This window comes from Megalobrama amblycephala, linkage group LG17 (assembly GCF_018812025.1).
Source record: "Megalobrama amblycephala isolate DHTTF-2021 linkage group LG17, ASM1881202v1, whole genome shotgun sequence".
Classification (NCBI taxonomy): Eukaryota; Metazoa; Chordata; class Actinopteri; order Cypriniformes; family Xenocyprididae; genus Megalobrama; species Megalobrama amblycephala.
In genome coordinates, this window is record NC_063060.1 from 29567629 (window position 1) to 29593447 (window position 25819).

At 38.1% G+C, this 25819-nt stretch overlaps 2 protein-coding genes across 2 annotated transcripts in view; one reads left to right on the plus strand and one right to left on the minus strand.

Annotated features, from left to right (window-relative positions):
* myo7bb (myosin VIIBb) overlaps nucleotides 1-5161 on the plus strand; it is a 28028-nt gene extending 22867 nt beyond the window's left edge. The window contains exons 40-48 of the mRNA XM_048164706.1: nucleotides 27-132; nucleotides 212-325; nucleotides 412-502; nucleotides 613-719; nucleotides 1763-1948; nucleotides 3733-3849; nucleotides 3936-4019; nucleotides 4125-4244; nucleotides 4333-5161. Coding sequence (XP_048020663.1) covers nucleotides 27-132; nucleotides 212-325; nucleotides 412-502; nucleotides 613-719; nucleotides 1763-1948; nucleotides 3733-3849; nucleotides 3936-4019; nucleotides 4125-4244; nucleotides 4333-4425 — 1018 coding nt within the window. The 3' untranslated portion in view covers nucleotides 4426-5161. The remainder of the gene's footprint in view (nucleotides 1-26; nucleotides 133-211; nucleotides 326-411; nucleotides 503-612; nucleotides 720-1762; nucleotides 1949-3732; nucleotides 3850-3935; nucleotides 4020-4124; nucleotides 4245-4332) is intronic.
* Nucleotides 5162-17986: 12825 nt separating this feature from the next.
* Nucleotides 17987-25497, minus strand: amotl2b (angiomotin like 2b). The gene is made up of 10 exons (XM_048164026.1): nucleotides 25111-25497; nucleotides 23580-24314; nucleotides 23143-23305; nucleotides 22162-22363; nucleotides 20791-21086; nucleotides 20447-20634; nucleotides 20272-20361; nucleotides 20006-20175; nucleotides 19052-19189; nucleotides 17987-18861 (listed from the first exon to the last, which is right to left on the minus strand). The coding sequence occupies exons 1-10, from the start codon at nucleotides 25149-25151 to the stop codon at nucleotides 18776-18778; spliced, it is 2109 nt and encodes a 702-aa protein (XP_048019983.1). The 5' UTR covers nucleotides 25152-25497; the 3' UTR covers nucleotides 17987-18775.
* Nucleotides 25498-25819: the final 322 nt, after the last annotated feature.

A 25819-nucleotide genomic window follows, 5' to 3' on the forward strand; every position in this document is an offset into this window, starting at 1 on the left:
AATGCGTTGTTTATTGCCCCATATAGTATCGAGGGAAGGAAGTTGCCTCCTCACCAGGTGGAAGTGGATGCCATTCAGAATAACAGCACTCAGATCTTCCACAAAGTTCATTTTCCCAACGATACATCTGAAGTAAGGAGTAACATTTTAGTTTGACCTATTTTACTCCCTTTTTTCATCCATGTTAAAAACTCTCTCTTTTTTATTTCAGATATTTGAGGTGACCACCACCACAAGGATCAAAGACTTATGTCGCAACATTTCCAGAGACCTCCGACTCTCCTCATCAGATGGATACAGTCTGTTTGTGAAAACAGCCAATAAGGTTTCAGACATGATTCTTCTTTTTTTCCCTGAAGGTGATCTTTTAAGTCCATACTAATCTGTGTGTGGCGTATCTGATACTTTCAGGTAGTAAGTATGGATTCTGAAGAGTACTTTTTTGACAACCTCAGGCAACTCACAGATCAGGTCGTCAAAAAAGGAAAGAAAGCCAAGGAGGGTGAGCTGTATATGCTAACATGCTAAATACTGTAATTTATCCAATATTTATTTAGGTGTGTGTTATAATCAGACTCTCACTATGAAAAACATCATTGATCCTGTATACAGCTCCTTCAACTATTGTTCCTTACCTGGTGCTCTTCATGAGGAAGCTCTGGTTTAATGTGATCCCAGGGAAAGATCTAACTGCTGACTTAATGTTCCACTTTCCTCAGGTATGTTGTCTATCTGATCATTCCTTACCTGGTCAAAAACCTCTATAGTCCCATTTAGCACACATAAAGGCTTAACAATAATCATTAATGGGGTATTGCTGATGTATTTTATGTCGTATAAATAACCAAATAAAACAATATCTTGAGCTTGTGTTAACCACAGACATTATTTCAGACATTTAAAGGTGGGGTAAGCAATATTTGAAAAACACAGTTTGGAAGTTAGTCGGACCGACACACCAGAAAACAACAACAAACGTGTAGCCAATCAGCATTAGGGGGTGTATGATGGTAGAGGAGAGAGAACGAGCAAGATTCGAAGAAAGACTGCAGAAAGAGAGATGAGAGACACAATACAAAATAACTCAGAAAAATATCAGTGGAATGAAGGGTTATGACTGGGCAAGATCTTTAGGACCCGCGGTAATATTAGAAAAGCGCTGGAGAGAGGCCTGAAAACAAACGCGGAGGCTGCTTTGATTCTGCTCCACGCGTGAGTAACACTGGGTTTGAGTGTCATTGATTGTCTGGAGCTGCTGTGCTGTTGGCAACTAACAACAAACTCTTGTTTGTGTTTACTATTGTGTACTGTACGTTCATTTTTTTGTGCTACCTTGTCGTTCGTTCATCATCTGCGCTTTATTTTTCGTAAAGCATTATTTTGTTGCATGTCAGCTGTAATACAGAGCCATCAAGTCTTGCATTGAGTGTGTAACAGAGGCCAGCTAGTAAGAGATGTGTAGTTAACCTATCTCAAGAGATGCACTGACAACTGCACTGACAACTGCACTCGGCAGGGTTGTTGGGATTGGAGGGTGAGTTTTGAAGGCGGAGCAATGAAGAGAGGGGTGTGTTTGTTTTGCGTTTATTTCAAATATCAACAATGTCCAACAGCATTTTTGAAATATTGCTTACCCCACCTTTAACCAAAAACCCTTTTAAAAAATCCCATTAGGAATGATGGAAACAGAAGTGAGGAAATTTAGAAATGTTTAAAATGCTGTACAACTTTGCCCAAAGCTCTTTTCTCTTTATTTTCCTAGGAAGTGCCGAAGTACTTGCGGGGTTACCATAGTGTGTCTAAAGAGGACATGATCTTTCTGGGAGGACTGCTGCTCCGTACTCAAATTGACACGGATAAGTCACAGTTTGTCATGATCCCTCGAATGCTGAAAGATCTGGTGCCAGCTGATCAGCACAGGATGATGACTCCTGAGGACTGGAAAAAGGTGATTCTCAAGCCTCTTACTGATTGAATATATTTCACAGATTTGACTCTCTGTGTTTTGACTTTGTTTCAAACCTTAGTCAGGTGTCTGCATAAACATGTACACTACCGTTCAAAAGTTTGGGGTCAGTAAGTTGTTAGGGTTTTTTTTAAGAAAAAGGCACATTTTTCAGCAAAGGCATATTAAAATGATCAAAAGTGTTACAAAAGATTTCTAATTTCAATAAATGCTGTTCCTTTGAACATTCTATTAATCAAAGTATAGTGAAAAAAGTGTCATGTTTTCCACAAAATATTAAGCAGCACAAGTATTTTAAACATTGATAATAATAAATGTTCCTTGAGCAGCAAATGAGCATTTTAAAATGATTTCTGAAAAATCATGTGACACTGATACGGAAGAGGATTAGGGCCAAGCAATAATAAAAAAATAAAACCATCTCGAGATTAAAGTTGTTAAATTTCGAGAAAAAACTCATTAAATTTTGAGAAAAAAGTCGAGATAAAATGTTGAGAATAAACTCGTTAAATTACGAGAAAAAACTTGTTAAATTTCGAGAAAAAAGTCGAGATAAAATGTTGAGAATAAAGTCATTAAATTACTAGAAAAAAGTCGTTAAATTACGAGAACAAATTCATTAAATTATGAGAAAAATGTCGTTAAATTTCGAGAAAGAAGTCGAGATAAAATGTTGAGAATAAACTCATTAAATTACGAGAAAAAAAACTCATTAAATTTCGAGAAAAAAGTCGAGATAAAATGTTGAGAATAAACTCGTTAAATTACGAGAAAAAAGTCGAGATAAAATGTTGAGAATAAAGTCATTAAATTATGAGAAAAAAGTCATTAAATTATGAGAAAAAAGTCGAGATAAAATGTTGAGAATAATGTCATTAAATTATGAGAAAAAAGTCGTTAAATTACGAGAACAAATTCGTTAAATTATGAGAAAAATGTCAAATTTCGAGAAAAAAGTCAAGATAAAATGTTGAAAATAAAGTCATTAAATTATGAGAAAAAAGTCATTAAATTATGAGAACAAAGTCGAGATAAAATATTGAGAATAAACTCATTAAATTATGAGAAAAAAAAGTAATTAAATTATGAGAATAAACTCATTAAATTATGAGAATAAAGTCATTAAATTACGAGAAAAAAGTCATAATTTAACGAATTTGTTCTCGTAATTTAACAACTTTTTTCTCATAATTTAATGAGTTTATTCTCAACATTTTATCTCGACTTTTTTCTCGAAATTTAACAACATTTTTCTCATAATTTAATGAATTTGTTCTCGTAATTTAACGTTTTTTTTTCTCGTAATTTAATGACTTTATTCTCAACATTTTATTTCGACTTTTTTCTAGAAATTTAACGCGTTTTTTCTCAAAATATAACAACTTTAATCTCGAGATGGTTTCATTTTTTATTATTGCTTGGCCCTAATCCTATTCCGTACACTGAAGACTGGAGTAATGATGCTGAAAATTCAGTTTTGCCTTCACAGGAATAAATTACATTTTCAAATGTTAAAAAAATATAAAAAAGTTATTTTTCACTAGTACTAGTGTTCACTAGTAGTTTTTACTGTATTTTTCAAATAAATGCAGCTCTGGTGAGAATCTTAAAAAAAAAAAAAAAAAATCTTACTGACCCCAAACTGAAACCTCATAATAAGTGATGTTCCATCAAAATGTATAAAGCATTTTTTAATAATATATTTTAGTACCCCTGACCCTAACATCATGATAAATGACTGAATTGTTTTGGCCTTTGGTTTGCAGCACATCATCAACTCATACAACAAGCAGGCAGGCATAACCGTAGAAGAAGCCAAACTCCAGTTCCTGAAGATGATCTCACCTTGGCCCACCTTTGGATGTGCTTTCTTCGAAGTAAAGGTAACCAGTGCAACGCTAAAAATAAGCCTAATTGCTAAGAAGGAAGTTGTTTTCTTGATACTGACTGTGCTTTGACTGACTCCCAGCAAACATCAGAGAAGGGTTACCCCAGTGTTATCATGATATCAATCAGCAAACTAGGAGTTAGCATCATCAACCCTAAGACAAAGGTACCGATCTGTCTGTATATACATAATACAACTATAATGTACAGCTCACCTTTGCATTGTGTAGCTTGTGAAGTTGAAAAGTGTTTTTGGATGGCTTGCCTGCAGGAGGTGCTTGTGATGCATCTATTCAGCAAGATCACTTCCTGGTCTAGCGGAAGCACCTATTTTCACATGACCATTGGCAATCTAGTGCAGGGCAACACTCTGCTCTGTGAGACCTCACTGGTAAATATAACACACACACACAACTACAGCAAGTGTCGTACCTGTGCATATATGTTAATATCCTCTGTGACTGTTTGTTTTTTTGCAGGGTTATAAAATAAGTGATCTCCTGTCCTCTTACAAGAACATGTATATGAAGGAGATTACAGTGGTGCGGCCCAGAAATCAACTGTTCTCTTGAATCATCATGTAGTATGATCATTTTTGGTAGCATTTTTTTTTTTTTTTATGTTTTACCATAATTTGTTTTGGTAATTTTGGTGTAGACTGTATGTAAAATTACAATTTATCATTACTGTTGAAAATCACTTTTTAATACGCATGTAACAGACACTATAGGTCTGTCAGTGAATCAGCTGTTTAAATCATAATGTTTTTGTTGTTGCTGCTTCTAGGTGCATATATGTCTTAAATAATCATTTTATAGGCTTGAATATTTATTATTATTTCAATAGTCCACCTTTTCATTGACTTTGCATTGCAATGTTACACTAGGTGGCAGTATTTTTACAGTCTAATTCTAATCTAATACTGCTTTAAAGGAACAACTATTTAACAATAAAATGTGAAATTTAAAATGGTTTTGAATTTATTTGTTAGTGAATGATGACTTTGAACAACTTGTAATCAGTAATAGTATTCCATAATTTAAATTATTACATATGTCCTCCATGTAATGAGGGATTTCTTAGTATTTGTTTTTTGTAGTATTTGCAGTTTGGTAAAGCTTATAATTTAAATTATAGTAACTAAAAATGGGGAAGATCACATGACTGACTCTCTTTACACACCAGATCTGATCATATCTGATCAAACACCAGTTCATGTTATAAGTATTTGACTCTTGATAGTTTAAAACATGATATATAGGGCATTTTACACTACTGTTCAAAAGTTTGTGGTTGGCAGGATTTTTTTAAATGTTTTTGAAAAGTTTCTTAACAGCATAATATTGTGAAATATTGTTAAAATTTAAATTAAATGTTTTGTATTTAAATGTATTTTAATATGTAATATATGTGATGGCAAAGTTGAATTTTCAGTTCTTCAGTGTCACATGATCCTTCAGAAGTCATTATAATATGCTGATTTGCTGCTCAAGAAACATTTCTTATTATTATCAATGTCTTTTGTAACGTTAGAAATGTCTTTACTGTCATTTTTGATCATTTTAATGCATCCTTGTTGAATAAAAGCATTAATTTCTTTTTAAAAAAATCTGCCCAACCCCAAACTTTTGAATGGTAGTGTACATTTCTATTCTCATGACACAGCTGAATTAAAATGCCTATAGCAATGTTTTATTTTACTCTTAGGGTTTTTTGTTATGCATGTTGATAATTTTTTGTCAGACTGCTCCCAATGAATGTATTACAAACTGATTTTGAACGGCAACGGTTTAGATTAACATACGTTAGTTAATCTCGCAGCACTGTTAAATTAGTTAAAACACTGGATATAACATTAAAGTTGCTTATTTCTTTCCAAATCCATTGAAACATGCACTGGCTTTGGGGATTTTCACAGCCTCTCTTGCCATTTAATTCTTCCACTAAACCAAAAATATCCTAGAGTGCCTCTTTCAACCCCTGGCCTCTTGACCAGCAATTCAGCCTTTCCATGAAACTGAAAGAAATCCTTGTGCTAAAACTGGAAAATCCAGCATGAATACTCCACAGCAATCATGGTAATCGAGTGTAGAACAGTTTTTGGCCCTGACACACACTTTGCCATGTGCTCACTGTCGTGTATCACGTGTGATGCGTGTGATGTCATGACGTTGTGAATGGGTACGAGTAAAGACAACAAGTGGAGTTCACCATCGGTCTGTCTCCATTCTGATTTAATTCGATGTCTTTAGCTGGTATGAGCAAAGATATAACAATGGCGACGAGGACAGAAAGTAGATGACTACCAAGTTAAATCTGATTGCGAGTTAATTTAAACCAGAAAATGGATTCTGCCGCATCGGTGCCGAAGTTCGATTGCTACAGTGAACCCGCGACACTGGGACCACGCTGGAAGAGATGGCTGTCGGCATTTGAACTGTTTGCGGACGGAAAAGGATTGCTGTTAGGAGAAGACGCAAATGACGCGACGAAACAACGGAGAAGGGCACTGTTACTTCATCACGCAGGCACAGATTTGCAAGATATATTTTCAACATTGGAGGACACGGGAACCGCGACAGATTATGACGCTGCTGTGGCCGCTTTAAATGCGTACTTTGTGCCCCGAGTAAACACGGCATTGGCGAGACAGTCCTTCTATCAGATCACGCAAAAACAAGGTGAGACTGTGCAGCAGTTCGTCACGAGACTCAGACAAGCTGCAAAAGACTGTGATTTTGGTGTAGACAGAGATAATCAGCTGCGCGATGCAGTTTTGAGCAAATGCAGTTCGGATTACATCCGGAGAAAACTGTTAGAAGAAGGGACAGAACTAACATTAATGCTTACACTCGAAATTGCACTGCGATGTGAACGTGTGGAGTTACAAATGTCTGCCATGCATGTCAGTCAGCCAGAAGGTGAAAAAGAATCAATACATCGGATTGTGAAAAAAGGGGGAAAATACCAAAAGAGAATTCCAAAACAAAGGGCAGAAAAGAGAGAAAGACAGTGTTATAGATGCGGTAGACTGGATCATTTGGCCAAAGACCCAACCTGTCCGGCAAGGGGCCAAGAATGCAGAAAATGCAAAGGCGTCAATCACTTTGCTAAAATGTGCAAAACCAAAAATGCAACTAAACAGACAGCAAAATATGTCAGTGGAGAAACTAACAAAATGGCTGATAACCAATATGCATTTGTGGTGAAAGACTGTGACTCAAACAGACATACATTTGCTGTGGGTGGAGTTGAGTTGGACATGTTGATTGATTCCGGGGCCACCAGCAATATCATAGATGAAGCTACATGGGAGGTGTTGAAAAACAGAAGAATTGAGTGCAACTCATACAAGTCTGATAAAAAGCTATATGCCTATGCGTCCAAAGACCCCCTACCCATAAAAGGAGCTTTCACATGTGAAATAAAATGTGGAAAACGGAGCACCAAGGCTGAATTCACAGTAATTGAAGGAAAGGGAGAGCCACTACTGGGTAAAGAGACTGCTACTAAACTAAGAGTACTGAAAGTCGGGGTCAATGTAGCTACAATCAGTGATGTGGCAAGCCGAATTCGAGAACAGTATCCAGCTCTGTTTAAGGGAGTTGGAAAACTTAACACCAAACAGATAAGCTTACACATCGATAACACCGTGACACCAATAGCTCAACCATTACGCCGAACTCCATTTCACTTGAGAGAAGCAGTGGAACGTAAGATTCAGCAGCTTCTAGAGATGGACATTATTGAACCAGTTTCTGACGCCACCCCATGGGTAAATCCGGTGGTGATTGTACCTAAACCTGACAAAGACATTAGGCTATGCTTGGATATGAGGCAGGCAAATAAAGCCATAATTCGAGGCCGATACTCGATTCCAACCGTGGATGAGCTTCTACAGAGTATGAATGGCTCCTCCATTTTTAGTAAGCTTGACCTCAAATGGGGTTACCACCAACTAGAGCTTACGCCACAGTCCAGAGGTATTACCACGTTTGCCATTCATAATGGCACATATCGATACAAGAGACTTATCTTCGGAGTGTCATCAGCCAGTGAGCAATATCAGCATGAAGTTGCATCAGCTCTCGCCGGTATAGAGGGAGTGGAGAATATCTCTGACGACATTATTGTACATGCTCCAACCCAGCAGACACATGATCAGAGACTACATGCTGTCTTACAGAGGCTGGTGAATTGTGGACTGACACTCAATGAGGAAAAGTGTCAGTACAATATGAATAAGCTTGTGTTCATGGGAATGCTTCTTTCGGAAAAAGGGATTGGCCCAACAGCTGAGAGGGTTCGTGCCGTGGTCGAGGCCAGAGAACCAGAGAATGCATCAGAAGTACGAAGCTTCTTAGGATTGGTGGGATATAGTAGTCGTTTCATCCCACAATTTGCATCCATCACTGAACCACTAAGGAGATTAACAAAAAAGGATACTCCATTCAAGTTTGGTGCTGAACAAAAATGGGCGTTTCAAGTCTTAAAGCAGAGGCTAGCTGAGGCCGGAACCCTGGCTTACTTCGATAAGAAAGCACCGACCAAGGTCATTGCAGATGCCAGTCCGGTAGGCATTGGGGCGGTGTTGATTCAGGAACAAAACGGAGAAAGTGTCCCCATATGTTATGTCAGTCGCAGCTTAACTGAATGTGAACAAAGATACTCACAGACGGAACGTGAAGCGTTGTCCTTAGTATGGGCGTGTGAGAGACTCCATCCATACATATATGGGCAAACGTTTGACCTGGTCACTGACCATAAGCCACTTGAAACTATCTATGGACTGCGGTCAAAACCATGTGCTCGCATCGAGAGATGGGTGTTAAGACTACAACCATATGACTTTCGTGTAGTCCACATCCCCGGCAAGCAAAACATAGCAGATTCACTTTCGCGTTTGGTCTGTAGACAAATAGGAAAACAGGCACATATGCATGGAGCTGAGGAGTATGTGCGATTCGTGGCCGTAAATGCTACTCCAAGTGCACTCACGACACAAACTGTGGAAAAAACATCAGGAGTTGATGAAGAGTTAAGAAAGGTCAGACATGCCATACAAACTGGTTGTTTTGACGAATGCAAATTGTATGCCCACATTGCCAATGAGTTAAGTGTGATTGGACAATTGGTTTTAAGAGGTACACGCATTGTACTACCACAGTCGCTCAGAGCAAGAGCTTTAAACTTAGCTCACGAAGGACATTTGGGTATAGTAGGCACCAAACAGAACCTTCGAAGCAAATTATGGTGGCCTGCCATGGATAAAGACGCAGAAAGGCATGTTAGGTCATGCCATGCATGCCAACTTGTGATGAGACCTGATAATCCAGAGCCTCTGAGAATGACCTGTCTACCTGAAGGCCCTTGGCAGGATCTAGCCACAGACATATTAGGTCCTCTGCCAACAGGAGAGTCCATACTAGTGACAGTGGATTACTATAGCCGCTATTATGAGTATGCAATACTCAAGTCTACCACAGCTGATAAAATCATTGACTGTTTGGAGGAGGTGTTTAGCCGTCACGGTCTGCCGTGCACCCTCAGATCAGATTGTGGTCCACAATTTATGTCTAATCAATTTCAACAATTCTGTGAGACAAATGGCATTCAGCATGTGAAGACAACACCAAGGTGGGCACAAGCAAATGGTGAGGTGGAGAGACAGAATGCGTCTATTCTGAAACGCATACGGATTGCTCAGGCGGAAGGCCTAGACTGGAAAAAGGAGCTCCGCAGATATGTGGCCACCTACAGAGCTATTGAACATAACACTACGGGGAAGAGTCCTGCTGAATTGCTTTTCAAGAGGAAAATCAGGGGGAAACTTCCTGATTTTACCATGCCGCGAAATGATCAGGAAGTAAGGGATCATGATGCTGAGCAAAAAGGTAAAGCTAAACTTTATGCAGACCACCGCCGCGGGGCAAAGCACTCACAGCTGGATGTGGGAGATCAGGTTCTGGTGAGACAAGAAAAGATAGACAAACTGACAACTGCATTCAGCCAAGTTCCTTACACCATCGTGTCCAGAAAGGGAAATTCCGTGACCATTGAAGATTCAAAGGGAGCACAATACAAAAGGAACACAACGTTCGTGAAAAAATTCTTCAGCGAGAATGCAAAAGACAGTCCTGTTGAAATGGAAAACCAAGCAGAGTCAGAACCAGTAAAATTAGAGACAGAGAAAACTGGGCAAATGACTTCTAACAAAATGCATACCCAGAGTACGCCACTAGGTGGTGTAGTGACTCCTCGTGAGAGACCACAGAGGCTAATCAAACTGCCAGAGAAATTTAAAGACTTTATTATTGAGTGATCCTGTTGAGGAAATAACACATACTCAGTTGTAATGTATATATATTTCTTTCAATTGTGTTCACGTTAGGTACATAAAGGGTACATTTAAAACATGTTTGAAATCAATATGTCCTCGGTTAAAAGAGATATGTAAGAGGAAGTTTACCATTGAAAAAGAAGAGATTTATGTTATGGCATTTTGATATGTCATATTGTTTATGACAGTTGAATAAGTTTACAATGTTTTCTATGTAATCTTCAAGGATATGTTTAATTCCAAGCGAAGGGGAGATGTCGTGTATCACGTGTGATGCGTGTGATGTCATGACGTTGTGAATGGGTACGAGTAAAGACAACAAGTGGAGTTCACCATCGGTCTGTCTCCATTCTGATTTAATTCGATGTCTTTAGCTGGTATGAGCAAAGATATAACACTCACTATTACCAAATAATAACACAGGACCCTGGGCTAGTGAAAGAGACGTCAGAGAAACAACCCTTCACTGTGGGAGAGAAAAACCATTTCGTTCATGTCATGCCTAAAAGTGAAATGTATCCATTTCTCATGGCCATCAGCTTCATTTTTTTCTTACTGACATGAACCTTGTGTTATTAGAATCATGGTTCTGATATCACAACATCTTGGAGACTCGCTAACCCAGGCTGACATCTGAATCTGTCTGGAGCTTTTACTGTTGAAATCTTAGGATGCTGGTGGATGCTAAAAAAATAGGGTTCTTTATTACAATTACAACTGTCTTTGAGCATTTATGGCGCAGTTGTATCCAGTGTTGGGGGTAACACATTACAAGTAACGAGTTATGTAATCAGATTACTTTTTTCAAGTAACTAGTAAAGTAACATGTTACTTTACTAAGAGTTATTTTTTTCAAATAAGTAACACAAGTTACTTTTCCAATTTTTTGACTGACACTTCTCCTGTTCTCATGTTGAGAGAAATCGTAAGTGCAGAGGTGTTGTGTGCGCTGTGTAAACATGATACTTCTTTTGTAGACTAAATGTGAACATGCATTTACTCATCTCACTTAAACAAAACAGATTCAGTATTCCTCAAAATCAATAAAAACTGTGAAATGCAAACCCTGAATATTAAAGGAACACTCCACTTTTTTGAAAATAGGCTCATTTTCCAACTCCCCTAGAGTTAAACAGTTGAGTTTTACTGTTTTCGAATCCATTCAGCCGATCTCCGGGTCTGGCGGTACCATTTTTAGCATAGCTTGGCATAGTTCATTGAATCTGATTAGACCGTTAGCATCTCGCTCAAAAATGACCAAAGAGTTTCAATATTTTTCTATTTAAAACTTGAAAGTTGCGATTTTCTAGGCCGATATGGCTAGGAACTATACTCTCATTCCGGCGTAATAATCTAGGAACTTTGCTGCCGTACAATGGGTGCAGCAGGCGCAATGATATTATGCAGCGCCTGTAACCCCCTGCTTGCACAGAGAGCGTGCCTTGCAACCATGGAGAAGTTTGTGAGAGACGCTGCGTAAAATCATTGCGCCTGCTCCACCCATGGTACGGCAGCAAAGTTCCTTGATTATTAAGCCGGAATGAGAGTATAGTTCCTAGCAATATCGGCCTAGAAAATCGCAACTTTTCCTTTTCCGTAGGTCTTAGTACACGATGTAACTACAGATGAGTCCGGTGTTAAATAGGAAAAATATCGAAACTCTTTGGTCATTTTTGAGCGAGATGCTAACGGTCTAATCAGATTCAATGAACTATGCTAAGCTATGCTAAAAGTGGTACCGCCAGACCCGGTGAACTGAATGGATTCGAAAACGGTAAAACTCAACTATTTAACTCTAGGGGAGTTGGAAAATGAGCCTATTTTCAAAAAAAGTGGAGTGTTCCTTTAAGTAAACCCACAATAATTAAATGTTAAATAACACAAATATAGGCTACTTTATGTAGGGTGACCAAACGTCCTGTTTTCCCAAGACTTGTCCTGTTTTCACGTCCTGTCCTGTCCTGTCCTGTCCTGTTTTTTATAAAGTGATGAAAATGTCCTGGTTTTCATTGTTTTCATTGGGCCATTAAATTGACCGGTGTTACGAGATTTTCGGTTTCCGAAGGCGGAGCATACATTAATATAAATGAGTTTCGCAGACATGCGCGATTGCACGTGCAAATATTAGTTCAGATTGTATCTCAAGACATTAGTGGATTATTCCATAAAGGTAACTATATTCTCAGCGTCGCGGCTGACTTATGCCTAAACTACAGTTGTTTACAACTTCTAGGTAACAGTTTATAATGTTTTCATTAGTAGGCTATGCATGATTTGTGCAGTCGTCTGTAAATAACACTTCGTGTAACAGCAGAGTAAACTTCAGCTATCGTCTACATTGAGTTCAGCTCGCTGTGCTCTTCCTTTGTACCTTGCGATGTAACAGCTGATAGGCCTATATAAATTTCTTTATAACTTTTATGCTTATTTGTTAAGCAACAAAAAACTGCTGACAAAGATCAGCTCTACTACAGCTCTATAAATGGGCAAACGAAGGAGGATGAGGAAGAAAAACAGGATAAAGAGGAAAACAAGGATGAAGAAAACTAAAGATTTTTTGTTGTTGTTAGTTTTTGTAAGTTTGTGAGAGCTATTTTTGTTAAATTTGGATAATATAGCAGAGGTATTTTTTTAGGTATTTATTTTTCTAATACAGAAGAGACATTATTTCTATCATTATTTCATTCGTTATTTTTTAAACTTGTCATAATAAAACATGTTGAGTAACCTCTGAGAAGCCTATCTGAATTTGTGTCTTTGGTTATGGATAGCATTTTGTAATATAACAGTTTTCTATCCATACAGAGGAGGCATACTTTAAATGTATTGAAATTATAAGGCATTGTTGAGTAAACTTTGAGCATCATTTGAGTATCTCATTGCTGGGCCGAGTGTCCTGGTTTTCGGTAATCAAAATATGGTCACCCTACTTTATGTATTTAATCTCACTTTATTAACCAGTGATTTTGCTGCTGACCTTCAACTATCTAATTCATCAATACTAATAAGCAAATATGTCTCTAGATAAAAATCACATTTGTGTTTCATTCTTTTGTTTTTATTTCTTTAGTAAGAGTGTTGTACTTTCTTCTCCTACAACCTGCAATCCAGAATGACAGCACATCTGAAAGGTTTGTTTGAGCTGCGCCCTCTACTGTACAGGTGTGAATTTGCATTTCCTTCAGTCTGAGGCTTATTCATTTCACTTTTGATGTGAAAGTATATATTTTATTCAAAAACAAACAACCAAGCCCAGCCTAGATGAGTAAAAGTAACACAAAAGTAACGTAACACATTACTTTACATACAAAGTAACGCAATTAGTTACTTTTTAGTTACTTTTAAAAAGTAACTTTCAGTCCCTTCTGTAAAAATTTAAAGGTCCCGTTTTTCGTGGTTTTTTGAAGCTTTGATTGTGTTTATAGTGTGCAATATAACATGTGTTCGTGTGTCGTGTGTAAAAAAACACAGTATTTTTCACATAATTTACTTATCTGTATACCGCTGTTTCCACTGTCATAAAAACGGGCTGATGACTTCCTTGTTTTATGAAATCCCTCCTTCAGAAATACATAACAAGTTCTGATTGTGCCAGAGCGGTTCCTGTGTTGTGATTCGACAGCAGCTTAGCACTCCTTGCCCGGAAAGGTCACGCCTCTTACCATAACGTGGAGATGCACGCACTCAGTGTTATTGTAAACATGTCTTTAATTTTACCCTATCAATTTGAGCCGGAATCAGACCCGGTGATTGGACTGCGGGATGAAAATAACAGCGTTTCGACGACATGGCGACAAACACACTCTACAAACGCAACTCTTGTGTATTCCTGTGGGCGGAGGTTAGTCAAAAAACTGTTTTAGTGACGTCATTAAAGAAGGAAGTAGAGGGATGTAGTCCAAACTGGCCGTTCGATGTAGGCGACTTCTGTTAAATAAAATATCTCGCTTGGCATTGAACTTTGAGCTTTAAAATTTTACAGATTTTATTTATACTCTAACAACAACATTACTAACTAAAGTTTGAAACACGGGATCATGAAGAACGGGACCTTTAAAGGATTTGCAGGACAAAAAACAAGGATTTAAATAAAAAAGTTGCCCTGGAACTACTTCAAATTCAATAATATATATTTCATTTTATAGTTGTGTTAAATATTTAAACTAAACATATTTAGATGATATCTTTCTTTAACTTTGACAATAAATTTTCTAAAATCTTCTTTCTCTGGGGGAAAAGTTGTTTTCTGTGGGCATCATATCTCTCATTTGTGGCCCGGACCCCAGTTTGAAAGCCTCTGTATTAATTATCTATCTTCCTTATATACCGCTTAGTATAATTAAAAAGTGAGTGGGCCCAATCTGTTTTGTTTTGGGACTCACATAGGCAGGTTTTTGGAAAGCCTTCCATTGTGTTCTGAACTGTCACATTACTCATGCCAATTAATTGATCGGGAATGCTTTAATGCATTCCTCTAAATAAAGAGCCCAGCTAATGCAATCATGGCCAAGTGCTGAGACTATAAAACAGCAGCTCTGAAAAATGAGCCCATGCACGTGACTAGCATTTGAAATGTTGTCATTCCTAACCATGGAAACACATCATGGTAAAGCTTTAGTCATGAACGGGGTATGTGTGGCTCCTTGTGGTTTTACTGCTCTTCATCATTGCACTTGCACCACTGCAGTCACGAGGAATGGTTCAGATTGTGGTATAGTTTGAAAATATGGGAAGGCTGCTTTAATTTATTCGCCTTGCAGCATGTTTCAGATCTATTCAGAGAGAGTCCAAATTGAAGGTTATTCCATCCAGTCATCAATCAATGCTGGAAATGTGTGGGGCTGAAGTAATCAATCTACTCTCTGAGAGCACAGAACATCCAACCAGCATGTGTCAGACAATGAACGGGACAACCTTTTATTTTAGAAAGCTGCTGGGTTTGTTTGAAAATTAATCTGGTTTTAAACATTGTTTGGTTCCTGACTAGACTGATCCAAAATTCGTCTAACATCTAATCTAATGTTGTTTTTTTTGACAAACACCAATGTTCCCAACCGCTTTAATTCTGATTTGTATGGCGGATTACTGCGCCTTCACTCAAATAGATAGAAAAATTTATATTTGCTGGCGTTCCACATTTCAAGCTTCAGGAATGTGCCCTTTGACTTTGAAATGCTCCACGGCCCTCCATTTTGTTCATGTTGAGAAAGAAACTCAAGGTTAAAAAATGTCAAGTGCTTCTCAAAAGTCGAAAGAATGTTGGCAGCTTTTCTGGCTGTGAGGAGGAAAAGGCCCCCACTGCTCTTATAAACAAGATGAATTACAGTGTATCACATGTTTCCCAGTTCCCATACAGGCTGTAACCGCCATAAAAATGCTAAACCTGTTCATTCCAACCAAGAGGATTTTCTTTGCTTATATAAGCTTACCTACGGCCAAGTTTGTTCTTGTGTTGGTATGAAGATCCAGTGCCACAATGTCGTCATCATATTTGCCTGTTAGAATTTTTTTTTGGTGGAAGATGGTTTATAACAAATATTGAAAGCACATGTGAATAATGTCAATGTATAGGAGAGGGTCATGAACTCCCCCACATGATGGAGTGATGTTCCCTCTTTTTCTGTTAGCAGTTTAAATGGGAATGCTGTTATGATTTATAATCTGTACTTAAAACGTTCTGATACTGAGTCTAAGATGACAATCCATCACTGAATGTATTACTACTACTTTTTTTTCCTTCTTCTATTTTTTAAAATAAAGTCTGACCTTATAATGGTTCTACTAGCATGTGCCATTAATAACAGTTGAATGTCTGTTACAAGATCTGCATTTGAGACATTCTTAAAAGGACTTCAACCTGGGACCAAAAAAAGCAATGAAGTATCATTTAACTGACCCTTCCCACCTTACTGACCAATTTTACTTTTTGTTGTCATATTATCCAACAAACTTTATATATACATACATAAATACAGTTATGTCAGTCCTCTGAGTTAGGGTAGTTTTAAATTAAATTTGTGAAAACTATTCAAACATTTAAGAGAAAAGCCTAACAAATATCCATATCAGTTTGTTTATTTTGTCTTTCTGGCTAAATAAATTAATCCTTCTGTTAAAGGGATAGTTCACCCAAAAAATTCTGTCATCATTTACTCATCCTCAAGTTGTTCCAAACCTGTATGAATTTCTTTGTGTTGAACACAAAAAAATGTTGGTAAGCAAACAGTTGACGGTGGCCATTGACTTCCACAGTATTTTGTTTTCTATGGAAAACAATGGGCCCCATCAACTGTTTGGTTTCTGACATCCTTCCAAATATCTTCTTTTGTGGTCAGTAGAACAAAGAAACTCATACAGGTTTGGAACAACTTGAGGGTGAGTAAATGATGACAGAATTTTCATTTTGGATGAACTCCCTTTAATATGTTCTTTTAGTATGTTTGTTTGTTTGCTTTATTAGTTGTATTATCCTCTATTTCTTGTACTGTATTCTCATAAATACCCTTTTTAATGTTCCTTAAAATCTAAAATACATTGCTCACCATATAAAGCTTTGGTAGCTACATTTAGTATCTTTTTAAATACCCTTTTTAAAAAGGGGATAGTTTGACTAGTTTGTGAACTGTGGCTTATAACTTGGTACAGTTTTAAAATATTTCACCATCATTCTTCAGGAAAAATAGTCAGGGTGGGAACATGCTTGTTGAAAATATGATGGCCACATCTTACATACTAGTTGTAATGTCTCATAAACAGTAGTAATTATGGGCCTTGTTTTTGTTACAACTGAGATCTGAATTCCTGAGATACTTTCATCACTCAAATTTTTGTCTGCAAAATACCATAAATAGTGAAGCATCCTAGCATGCTTTAGCTTACTTTCCATAGAGGATATCAATATGTTGTATTTTTTTTTCTCATTGCACCCTAAATAGTGTTAAATGTTTTGAACCTCCTATTGACATCTTAAATTCAAGTATAATTAAGTATAATTAAAACCATAGACCACATCTTGCCCTTTCAAACTCTTTTAATTGCCATTTGTAACTGACAGTAATTAGTTAATTTATGAGCCTCCTTTTACAAAGAGAACATGTGAAAATGCTTCCATTTTCCATTTAATCCATTTTTGTTTTATTACAAATTATATTATTGGCATAGTTTGATTGAAAAGTTATTTACCTGAATTAATCTGGGGTACATACATGCGAGCTGCCCAGTTTTCACACAGTTGAGTACTAGCATGCCATGCACAACTGACTTACAGTAAAATCACAACAACTTCCTCATGAGCAATGCATATCTGAGATGCCTCTCATTACAGTCACAAAGATCAGTTTTGTTAAAAACAAAACAATGTATCTAATACAGATGTAGCCTTGTCCTATTTGGAAACAGAGTATGACATCAACACTAAATGTTAAAAAGGATGTAAGAAATACTGAGTTGTCAGTGACAGTATTCACAGAATAGGAGGCTGGATTGGTTGGGCAAGTCAGCTTTGAGCAAGGTATCTATTGTTCTCTCTCAAAAGCAGAATGTTTGTCTGATTGACTCAGAAATGCGGATAAAGGTGAGCCTGAGGGAAATAGTGCGAGGTTTTCTGTGGTGAAATTTGAGAGCTGGAATGCCCCTCACTGGCATTCACTTATAATTACTCATCTTTCTCAGACTGTATGTGAAAACCCCGGAATAACACGACCTAGAATGTGCGAAATGGGATAAAATCCAGTAGATGCTGCTTGCTAGAACCAACAACAATTTCACAAGTGCCTCACAAACCAACAGACACATTTTTATATATTAATAGCTTTATTGTAAATGTATGAAATGTTTCAGAACATTCACATCTTTCATGGATTAAATAGAAGAGGTCAACCCTTGGTCGTGTGTTTACACAACTTTACTGAAATGCTCTTTGGCACCAGTTCCTCAGCATTACATTCCAACACAACACAAAATAATTGTACAAAATATATATTAATATTTACTTTGAAACGACACCTTGACCAGCAAATGTGCCATTTAAGAGCGAACACATTCAAAAACAAAACACAATTCAGAATTCACTTAGACTCTTAGGTCTAAATAATGTTTTTGTCTTGCACAATGTGACAATGTTAAGCATGCAATGTAAAATAATAACTTCAAAAAAGGGCGTAGCAGCCATAAATAGAAAAATATGAGAAAAATGTAACCATTTATAACAATCAGTAAAGGTGGGGTGGAAAAGATGCATGTGAGAGCCTCAGTTTCAAGACGACAGACAACTGAACTGGAATGTGGTGAAGTTACCACAGTCTTCTGAGAGGAGGGACAATGCAATCCTGTACGGGAAGGCTTTAAATACCAAAAACGTAGGATTCTCGCCAGAAGCATAAGTGTCAGTAATGCGGTTTACTACTTAATCTGTCAAAACATACCAGACTGGAGATGTACTTTTAAGAGAAGAGCTCAGCTCCCTCTTTTACATGAGATTTTGAGCAGCTCTGTTTTTTAGCTGGACTCTTTCTTCACAACAGTATAGTGATGTGGTGTCATTTAATATCTTCCCATTTAATATCTTGTCCAAGTGTTCTTCATCAAATGAAGATCTCCACTGCATCAGCCGCCACATCATCCAGGCCCTTAAAAAGGTCCACAGCAGACGGTGCTTTCTGGATGTTATCTGTGAAAAATAGTAACAAAAAATAACCAGTTATCACACAATGTGACTTAATTTCTTATTTTAAACTTTGTCTCTCAATTATCTTATTTTTACTCTGAGACGAATGATGGGCTTCCACACTAAAGTGTGTCATTTTTTAGTTACTTTTTCATATCCCATCTTATGCAGAAACAACTAAAAGTTGACTCACTGGTTTTGGGCTCTGTGCACGGGGCTTGATCTGTTGTCTGTTTCTCTGACAGAACTGGCTCAGGTTGTCCCCAGGCTACTACCGGAGTGAGTGTGGAATCAGACGTACCAGCCGCCTGGTCATTGGATTGACTCTTCCCTGGAAAAGAGATTCATAAGACTTAGTTACAATTTTAAGGTCTAATTCTTCTCAGCTAATTTTGTCAATCTGAGAACCCAATGCTTAACAGTGAACACTAATGCTAATGTTAGTCAGACACTAACTTAACTAGTAAATAGTAACTAGCATGGAAGAATGTTGCTAATGTTAGCCAGACGCTAACTTAACTAGTAAACAGTAACTAGCATGGAAGAATGTTGCTAATGTTAGTCAGATGCTAACTTAACTAGTAAACAGTAACTAGCATGGAAGAATGTTGCTAATGTTAGCCAGACACTAACTTAACTAGTAAATAGTAACTAGCATAGAAGAATGTTGCTAATTTTAGTCAGACTATAAACTTAACTAGTAAATGCTAACTAGCAGCGAACACTAATGCTTAAGTTAGTTAGATACTAACTTAACTAGTAAAAAAATAAAGTGAAAACTAATGCCAATGTTAGTCATGAAATCTTGTCCGTAGCTGGGGTATTCAGTCACCCCCTTTTGCCCCAATAGCAACAGCCCTGCATACAATAACTTAGCTAGTAAAAGCTTAGTAACTAGTACAAGCAAATAACTAGTAAAAACAAACCTAGTGAATGCTAATTAGCATTGAACACGAATGTTAGTCAGACAATAAGTTAGCTAGTAAAAGCTAGTAACTTACCTAGCAAAAGCTTACCTAATAAATGCTAATTAGCAGTGAACACTAATGCTAATATTAATCAGACGCTAACGTAAATAGTAAAAGCTTAGCTAGTAACACTAATTAGCAGTGAACTCTAATGTCAATGTTAGCATTCAGACACTAACCTTTGCCCTGGGCCATATGTGTGAACGTTGAATGAGAGATGGTGATGGAGGGCTCAGTAGTAGCTGGGCGGAAGTCACCTGACTCTCCCTTCTGATCCTGGTGCAGCTTCTGTTTTAGGAAGCTAATCACTGTGTCCTTCTCCAGGATTTGAGCATACAGGGCACGGATCCTGACAAAATATGAACCTTATGAGTCTATACAATCCAAAATGGTTCATTAAACAACTGAAATTTAATTTTAGATGCACTGAAGGTGATTCTCTTACCTGTTTTCAACTTCCTGGTTTCGGATCTCAGATGATGGGAACTCCTCAATGAAGGAATGACAGGGTGAATGGTTGATGATGGTTGTGTCTCTGTGAAGTACAGGAAGGAAATGATTAGAAATTGCTTCAAAACTTAATATGCTCCGAAGAATTTGACACTGAGCTCATCTTTTACCTCTGAGCTGCAGCGGTGGCAGCGGCATCCATCGCAAACTCCCTCATGGTTTTCTCCTCAAGGTATTTCTGCTCCCAGCGCATCTTGTCAGCTTCCAGGGACAAAATGCGCTCTTCTTTCTCCCGCAGATGTTCCTGCAGTGTGGACACACTCACATTGGACGCTCCTCCGACTGGCTGAGACTGCCGCTGTGGAAACAGAAAAACAAACAAAGTGTAAGATTGTTGTTGATGTACCGATTTGAAGTCTCATGCTATTCTTAGCTTCACTGGAAGGAAATAGCCCAGTGCTAAGTCACATCTGAACAATTAAAAACAAAAACAAAGCTCCGTTTGTCTCAGTACCTGCTGATTTCTGAGGCACCGCAGTTCCTGCTCTAGTCGTGTCCTTAGGCGCGTTTCCAACCCTTCTCTTTTTTCGCATGTTGCTTGCAGCTGAGCCAAAGCCTTCTGCAGACGCTCAACCTTCTCCACATATGCTCTCTTCCTCTGCAGCTCCGTCCACAGCTGCTGGCTGCGTGTCTGTGTGGACCTCAGGGTGCTCTCCAGGGCCTCGCTCCTGCGCTGCTGGTTCTCCGCTTCGTTTCGCAGATGCTGAACCTCCTGCTCCAGATGTGCACACTGCAGCTGCTGTTCTTCATCTGTTAGAGAACAAGATAGAAAGAAAAAAAATTGAGATCTGTGTTTGTAAATTAAATTGATATGAGTAGGTCAGATGCTTAGAGAGTCAAAGAAATCCAATTTGTTGCCCCCACATGCCAAGATTAAGCATGTCCATGAGCGTTATTTGGTATTACAAAAATGGTGGGGACGGTGGTGTTTTTTTTGCGCACATAACAAAATTACTAAAACTTAAACTAAAATGATTAAAACCGATATAATTATAATTAACACTAAAATACTAAATGTTCTACAGCCAATAGCTTGTATCACTATGTTATATTATAATATATTATATCATATTTCTGTGTTGTGAGCAATTTCGTAAGTGGTGGTGACCTTTTGACATGCTTTGTGGCTCCTAGGTTCAAATGAATAAATGGCTTGAAGGCAATGTATGTTGCATAAATGTTTTCGGTACAAACTAAGCCATTATGTCCAGTCATAACAGGCATAGGCATTTATGTGAGGACGTGAGAAAGAGGCTGAAGGAATGTTTATGCAGGCCCTTTCCAGCACCACTCCCCATTGACTTCCTGCCCATAACAAGAGGAATTCAATCGCAAAGTCCGGAGCGCCTCATTTACGCAAGCGGTTAAGGAATGCAGAGGGAAGGAGAAGCAGCGACCCACTCTCCCTTTGACCCACATCTCAGAGCTTCAGATTGTTCTGCTTATTTCCTACCAATCACTGCAAAACTCATCATTTTCCCCACCCCTTCCAACTTTCAGCAAACAGGAAGTGAGGCTGAGCAGAACATGTTAATTGTCAATGTGGATCAAACGAGAGCATTGACAATGTTTGGCAGCGGTTAACTGTCCCCAGGCGTTCTCCCCCACAAAGCTAAGGTCACATCTAACATTTAATCCTCTTTTCAGATCACTCAGATGCAGTTATGTGACTGAAATTCCTGTTTTGGAATGCTCTAATTGGAAACACATTCCCTCTTTAAGCAAAATGACTCAACAGAAAAACAGATCTAACATTTGGGTTAAGAAGTTTCCAGAGCATGTGAAACAGTAATGAGGTTTAATGTGGCCGTGTTCATGAACTCACTCTGCAGAAGGAGCTTCTCAATAACATGCTGGTTCTGGTCAGCAGCTTCGGCTTCTTTTGCCGCTTGAATGCTTGATTGCTGCAGCCTCTTGATCTCAGCCATCAGCTTGTTTCTTAGCGCTTGCTCCAGAGTTTCTCTTTTTGCACAGCCCTTCATCAGAGTGTCATAGGCCTCTGAAATCCTTTGGATCTCTTGTTCCAGCTGGTGGAAAAATAAAGAGACATTTAAATAGCATGTCAGATGTGTCCGTCTGACAATGACGGCCTCAGAAATACTCAAAGGTGGTTAGCAATGTTTCTGGTTGTGATTAAGAGCAGAGAACAGAGAAGCTGTTCAGGAGTGCCATATGGAAAGACCAGGATGGCATTAACCATGACTCCATCATCCCAGGCATGTTTACACAAGGCAGTGGCCTGATGGGTAAATGCTCAAACCTGTGTAATTATCATTCTTTCAGAGTGAGCAACAGCTTAACTTCACTGATGTAATCCACTGGAAACACTTCATGGCCTTTTGGAATTTAGCCAAAGTGAAATGAAAAGCTATTGAAAATAATCTTCTATGTATTGCATCGCTGTGTATCGTCATTTGATAGTTGTCATCACTCACTTATATATAAATATAGTGTCTATGTGTATGTGTGAGAAATTATTATATATTATAATAATAGTATGTATAAAAATATATATTATAAATATATGAAAATATATTATTTTCAGACAGATGTCCCATAAAGATCTGTATTTACAGCTTAGCCTTGCTCAAATGTCTCCAAAACCTTTGTATCCATAGCCATTTTGTATTCATTACATATAACCTGTTGTAAACAGCCTGTGTCTTTTTATTAAACCTCATTATCTTCAGATGGGTGTCCCATTAAGATCTGTATTTACCATATTTGCAGCTAAGCCTTGCTCAAATAACTATTCAGAAGCTAATTACCACATTTTTCTTTTCACAAAAATGTCAGGGTCTTTTACCTTCTGAATTCTGAGGGCTTTCTCAGTGTGTCCCTCTAGCTCCTGTCTCAATCTCTTATTCTCGTTCATGAGCATTTCCAGTTGGATGCGACTGCAAGCTGCGACCTCCCTGCCAGCAGGTGGAGATGAGGAGAGTCTATGGCAAACTTCAGGTGTTTGAAGTCTGGAAGTAGAACAAGGTAAAAATCATCATGTTAGATGAAAAACTAAACAGTGGGATTTAGTTCATCTCAGTATGTTAGCATAGTTAGATGACAAACTACTTTAGCATGTAGCATATTGCATACTTCGCCATAGCATCAGCCAACAGACTGTTAGTCATAATGACACATACTACAAAGTACGTCAGAACTGCAGGAAATGCATACACTGGGTTACAAAATCGAATGTGGGCTGTGGTTAAGTATAAATTATGCCATTGATCGGGTCTTCTCTACCTGTTGTGCTGGGAATTAAATGGTGGTGGTGCTTTGTAGCACTGTTCATACTCCGCTGCTTGTCGCACAGGAAAGGGGTGCTCAGTATAAGGCACCTGCTTATTGTATTCCAGTCCTTGCTGGCTATATTGTAAGTGCTGGTTTGCATGATATCCATGTATCTGAGGGTAACTGGCAGAATATGTTGCAGGCATTTTATTGTGCTCCATTGAAAACGGCAGAAGCCGCTCACTCAGTGACCGTACGTGGGCTCGCTTCGGGTCCCAGCTGTCTTCTTCCTTACAGGGCATCTGGCTTGTTACACTATCCTCTAGTGAGCAGCCCCTGTGCGGTTGGCACCACTGGGAGGCCAAATACTGAGAGTGGGCCTTGGCTTGTTCATAGGTGGGCAGCTCCTCATCATGGTGTGGGTGTGTTGTGTAGTTCTCAGAGTGCTGGTAGTCAACCTGGTGCTCTTGACCTTGGGGTTCTTGGCGGGCAGAGAGCTGAGGAGAATGCTGCTCCTCCTGGCTGAGGCTCTCAGATGAAGACTGTGGAGAACAAGCCCCTCCGCTGCCAGATCCAACACCTCCTCCTCGTCGCAGGGCCTGCTGCTGGATGGCCAGGAGTGTGCGGGCATCTGTGGGGTTTCCATAGCGTAGCTGCTCTTGGATTAGTCTGTGCAGAACAGTACCAGATGCTTCTTCACCTCTCATTTTATTTGATGAAGACGAGTATTTATGAACTGAACTGGACCTAGAGGGCAAGAGACGCATTCAACAAATGATTATGGTTTTTAGATTCCATTAAGTTAATAATAGTTATTTATAGAAAGAAAGAAAGAAGCCATGTTTAAACTCTCAAAAGTTTGTCATTTTCATCAGTATCAGAAATTGCATCATTTTTTCATCAGTTTACAGAAAGTGTCATAGACACATATTTAAGCAAAAGTACCTAAATAAATCTAAACAAACACTAAAAACTACATTTAAATGTTGTAATTTGTTGTAACATCTGATTTAACTGGTTTTACTTAAGCCAAATATGCAAATATTTAATATGATAAAAATCTAAAACTATACTGAGTTACACCAAAGAAAATAGATACACATTTTAAAGTATATTTGAAGTTAATAATAATAATATTTTAATATATTTGTATTATTTATAAATAATTAGGGCTACAATAAGTATATACAGTATTGGAACATAACTTAATAATACAAAAATTAACAATACAAATTCTAAAATAAAACCAAAACACAAATTCACCAACAACTATTCAATGATATAGCTAAACAAGTTTTAATCAATAGAAACGCAGCGCGCTCACGCGAGCTCAGTGTCAAATCTTCATTATTCCTATAGCACGTGCCAAGCTAATTAAACGTCATAAACATGAAACAGTTTCGTCAAACAATGTATCCTCCTCAAAGCCATTCGTATTAATCGGCGTCTCATTTATAGTTACATCTATTAAGTTTTTCTGCCGATTTAGTCACTACGCGTTCGCTGCTATTGACCATTAAACTCCATAGAACGACCAACTTACCAACTACCACTTTCATTCCACACGGATTCTGTTAATGGCATGTGTAATAATCCAAGTAATCCAACTAATATCTTCTGTTTGTGTTTTATCTCCTCGTTTTGTTTGTGTGCGCGCGCGTTTAGGTCTGGTTGGATTATGAGCTGGTAGGCGCGCGCTCTGCTCTCATAAATAACTAAGCGCGCCTGGAATGATCGGAATGTGTGAGCTCAGGGATCAAAAGTGAAAAGAGAAAAAAGAGCCATTTAATACAGCAACTGCAGTTCCACTTTCGTCCACGGGGGCTTTCACAGAAGGCAGCTACCAGCGCTCAGGTTTTAACTGAAAGTCCTGTAATTTAAGAAAACGGTCCAGTTGTTGTGGTCAAAGAAAATCCGTGGCAACATAAAGCCCTGTGTTAACCTACTACAGAAAGGCTGAGAAGTGATGTCACCTTAACAGAGAAAAGGTGTCAAAAGGTGTGACCCAATCTGAAAGGTATGCAGACGTGTTGACACATGACACAAGAATAATAACCAGAGCTAGAAGATCAGCTTTGTGTATTTAGGCATTTCTGGTAAATATTTAAGCATATTTTCAAGTAGTAAATGATTTTACTTTTTCTTTCCTCTTGTATGTTACTTTTATTAAAGAAATATACTTTCATAGTACCCATACCTTCAAAGCACCCTCTATTTGATTGAATGGTTTCATAATTATGAGCATCTGAAAA

Bases quoted from the DNA above. Each gene is read 5' to 3' on its own strand.
- amotl2b (XM_048164026.1), bottom strand. From the start codon at position 25,151: ATGCCATTAACAGAATCCGTGTGGAATGAAAGTGGTAGTTG. The intron at 22,364-23,142 runs GTAAAAGACCCT...TTTTTCCACCAG, and splicing joins AAGCCCTCAGAATTCAGAAG to CTGGAACAAGAGATCCAAAG. The intron at 19,190-20,005 runs GTTAGTGTCTGA...TCTCTTTTCCAG, and splicing joins ACATATGGCCCAGGGCAAAG to GGAAGAGTCAATCCAATGAC.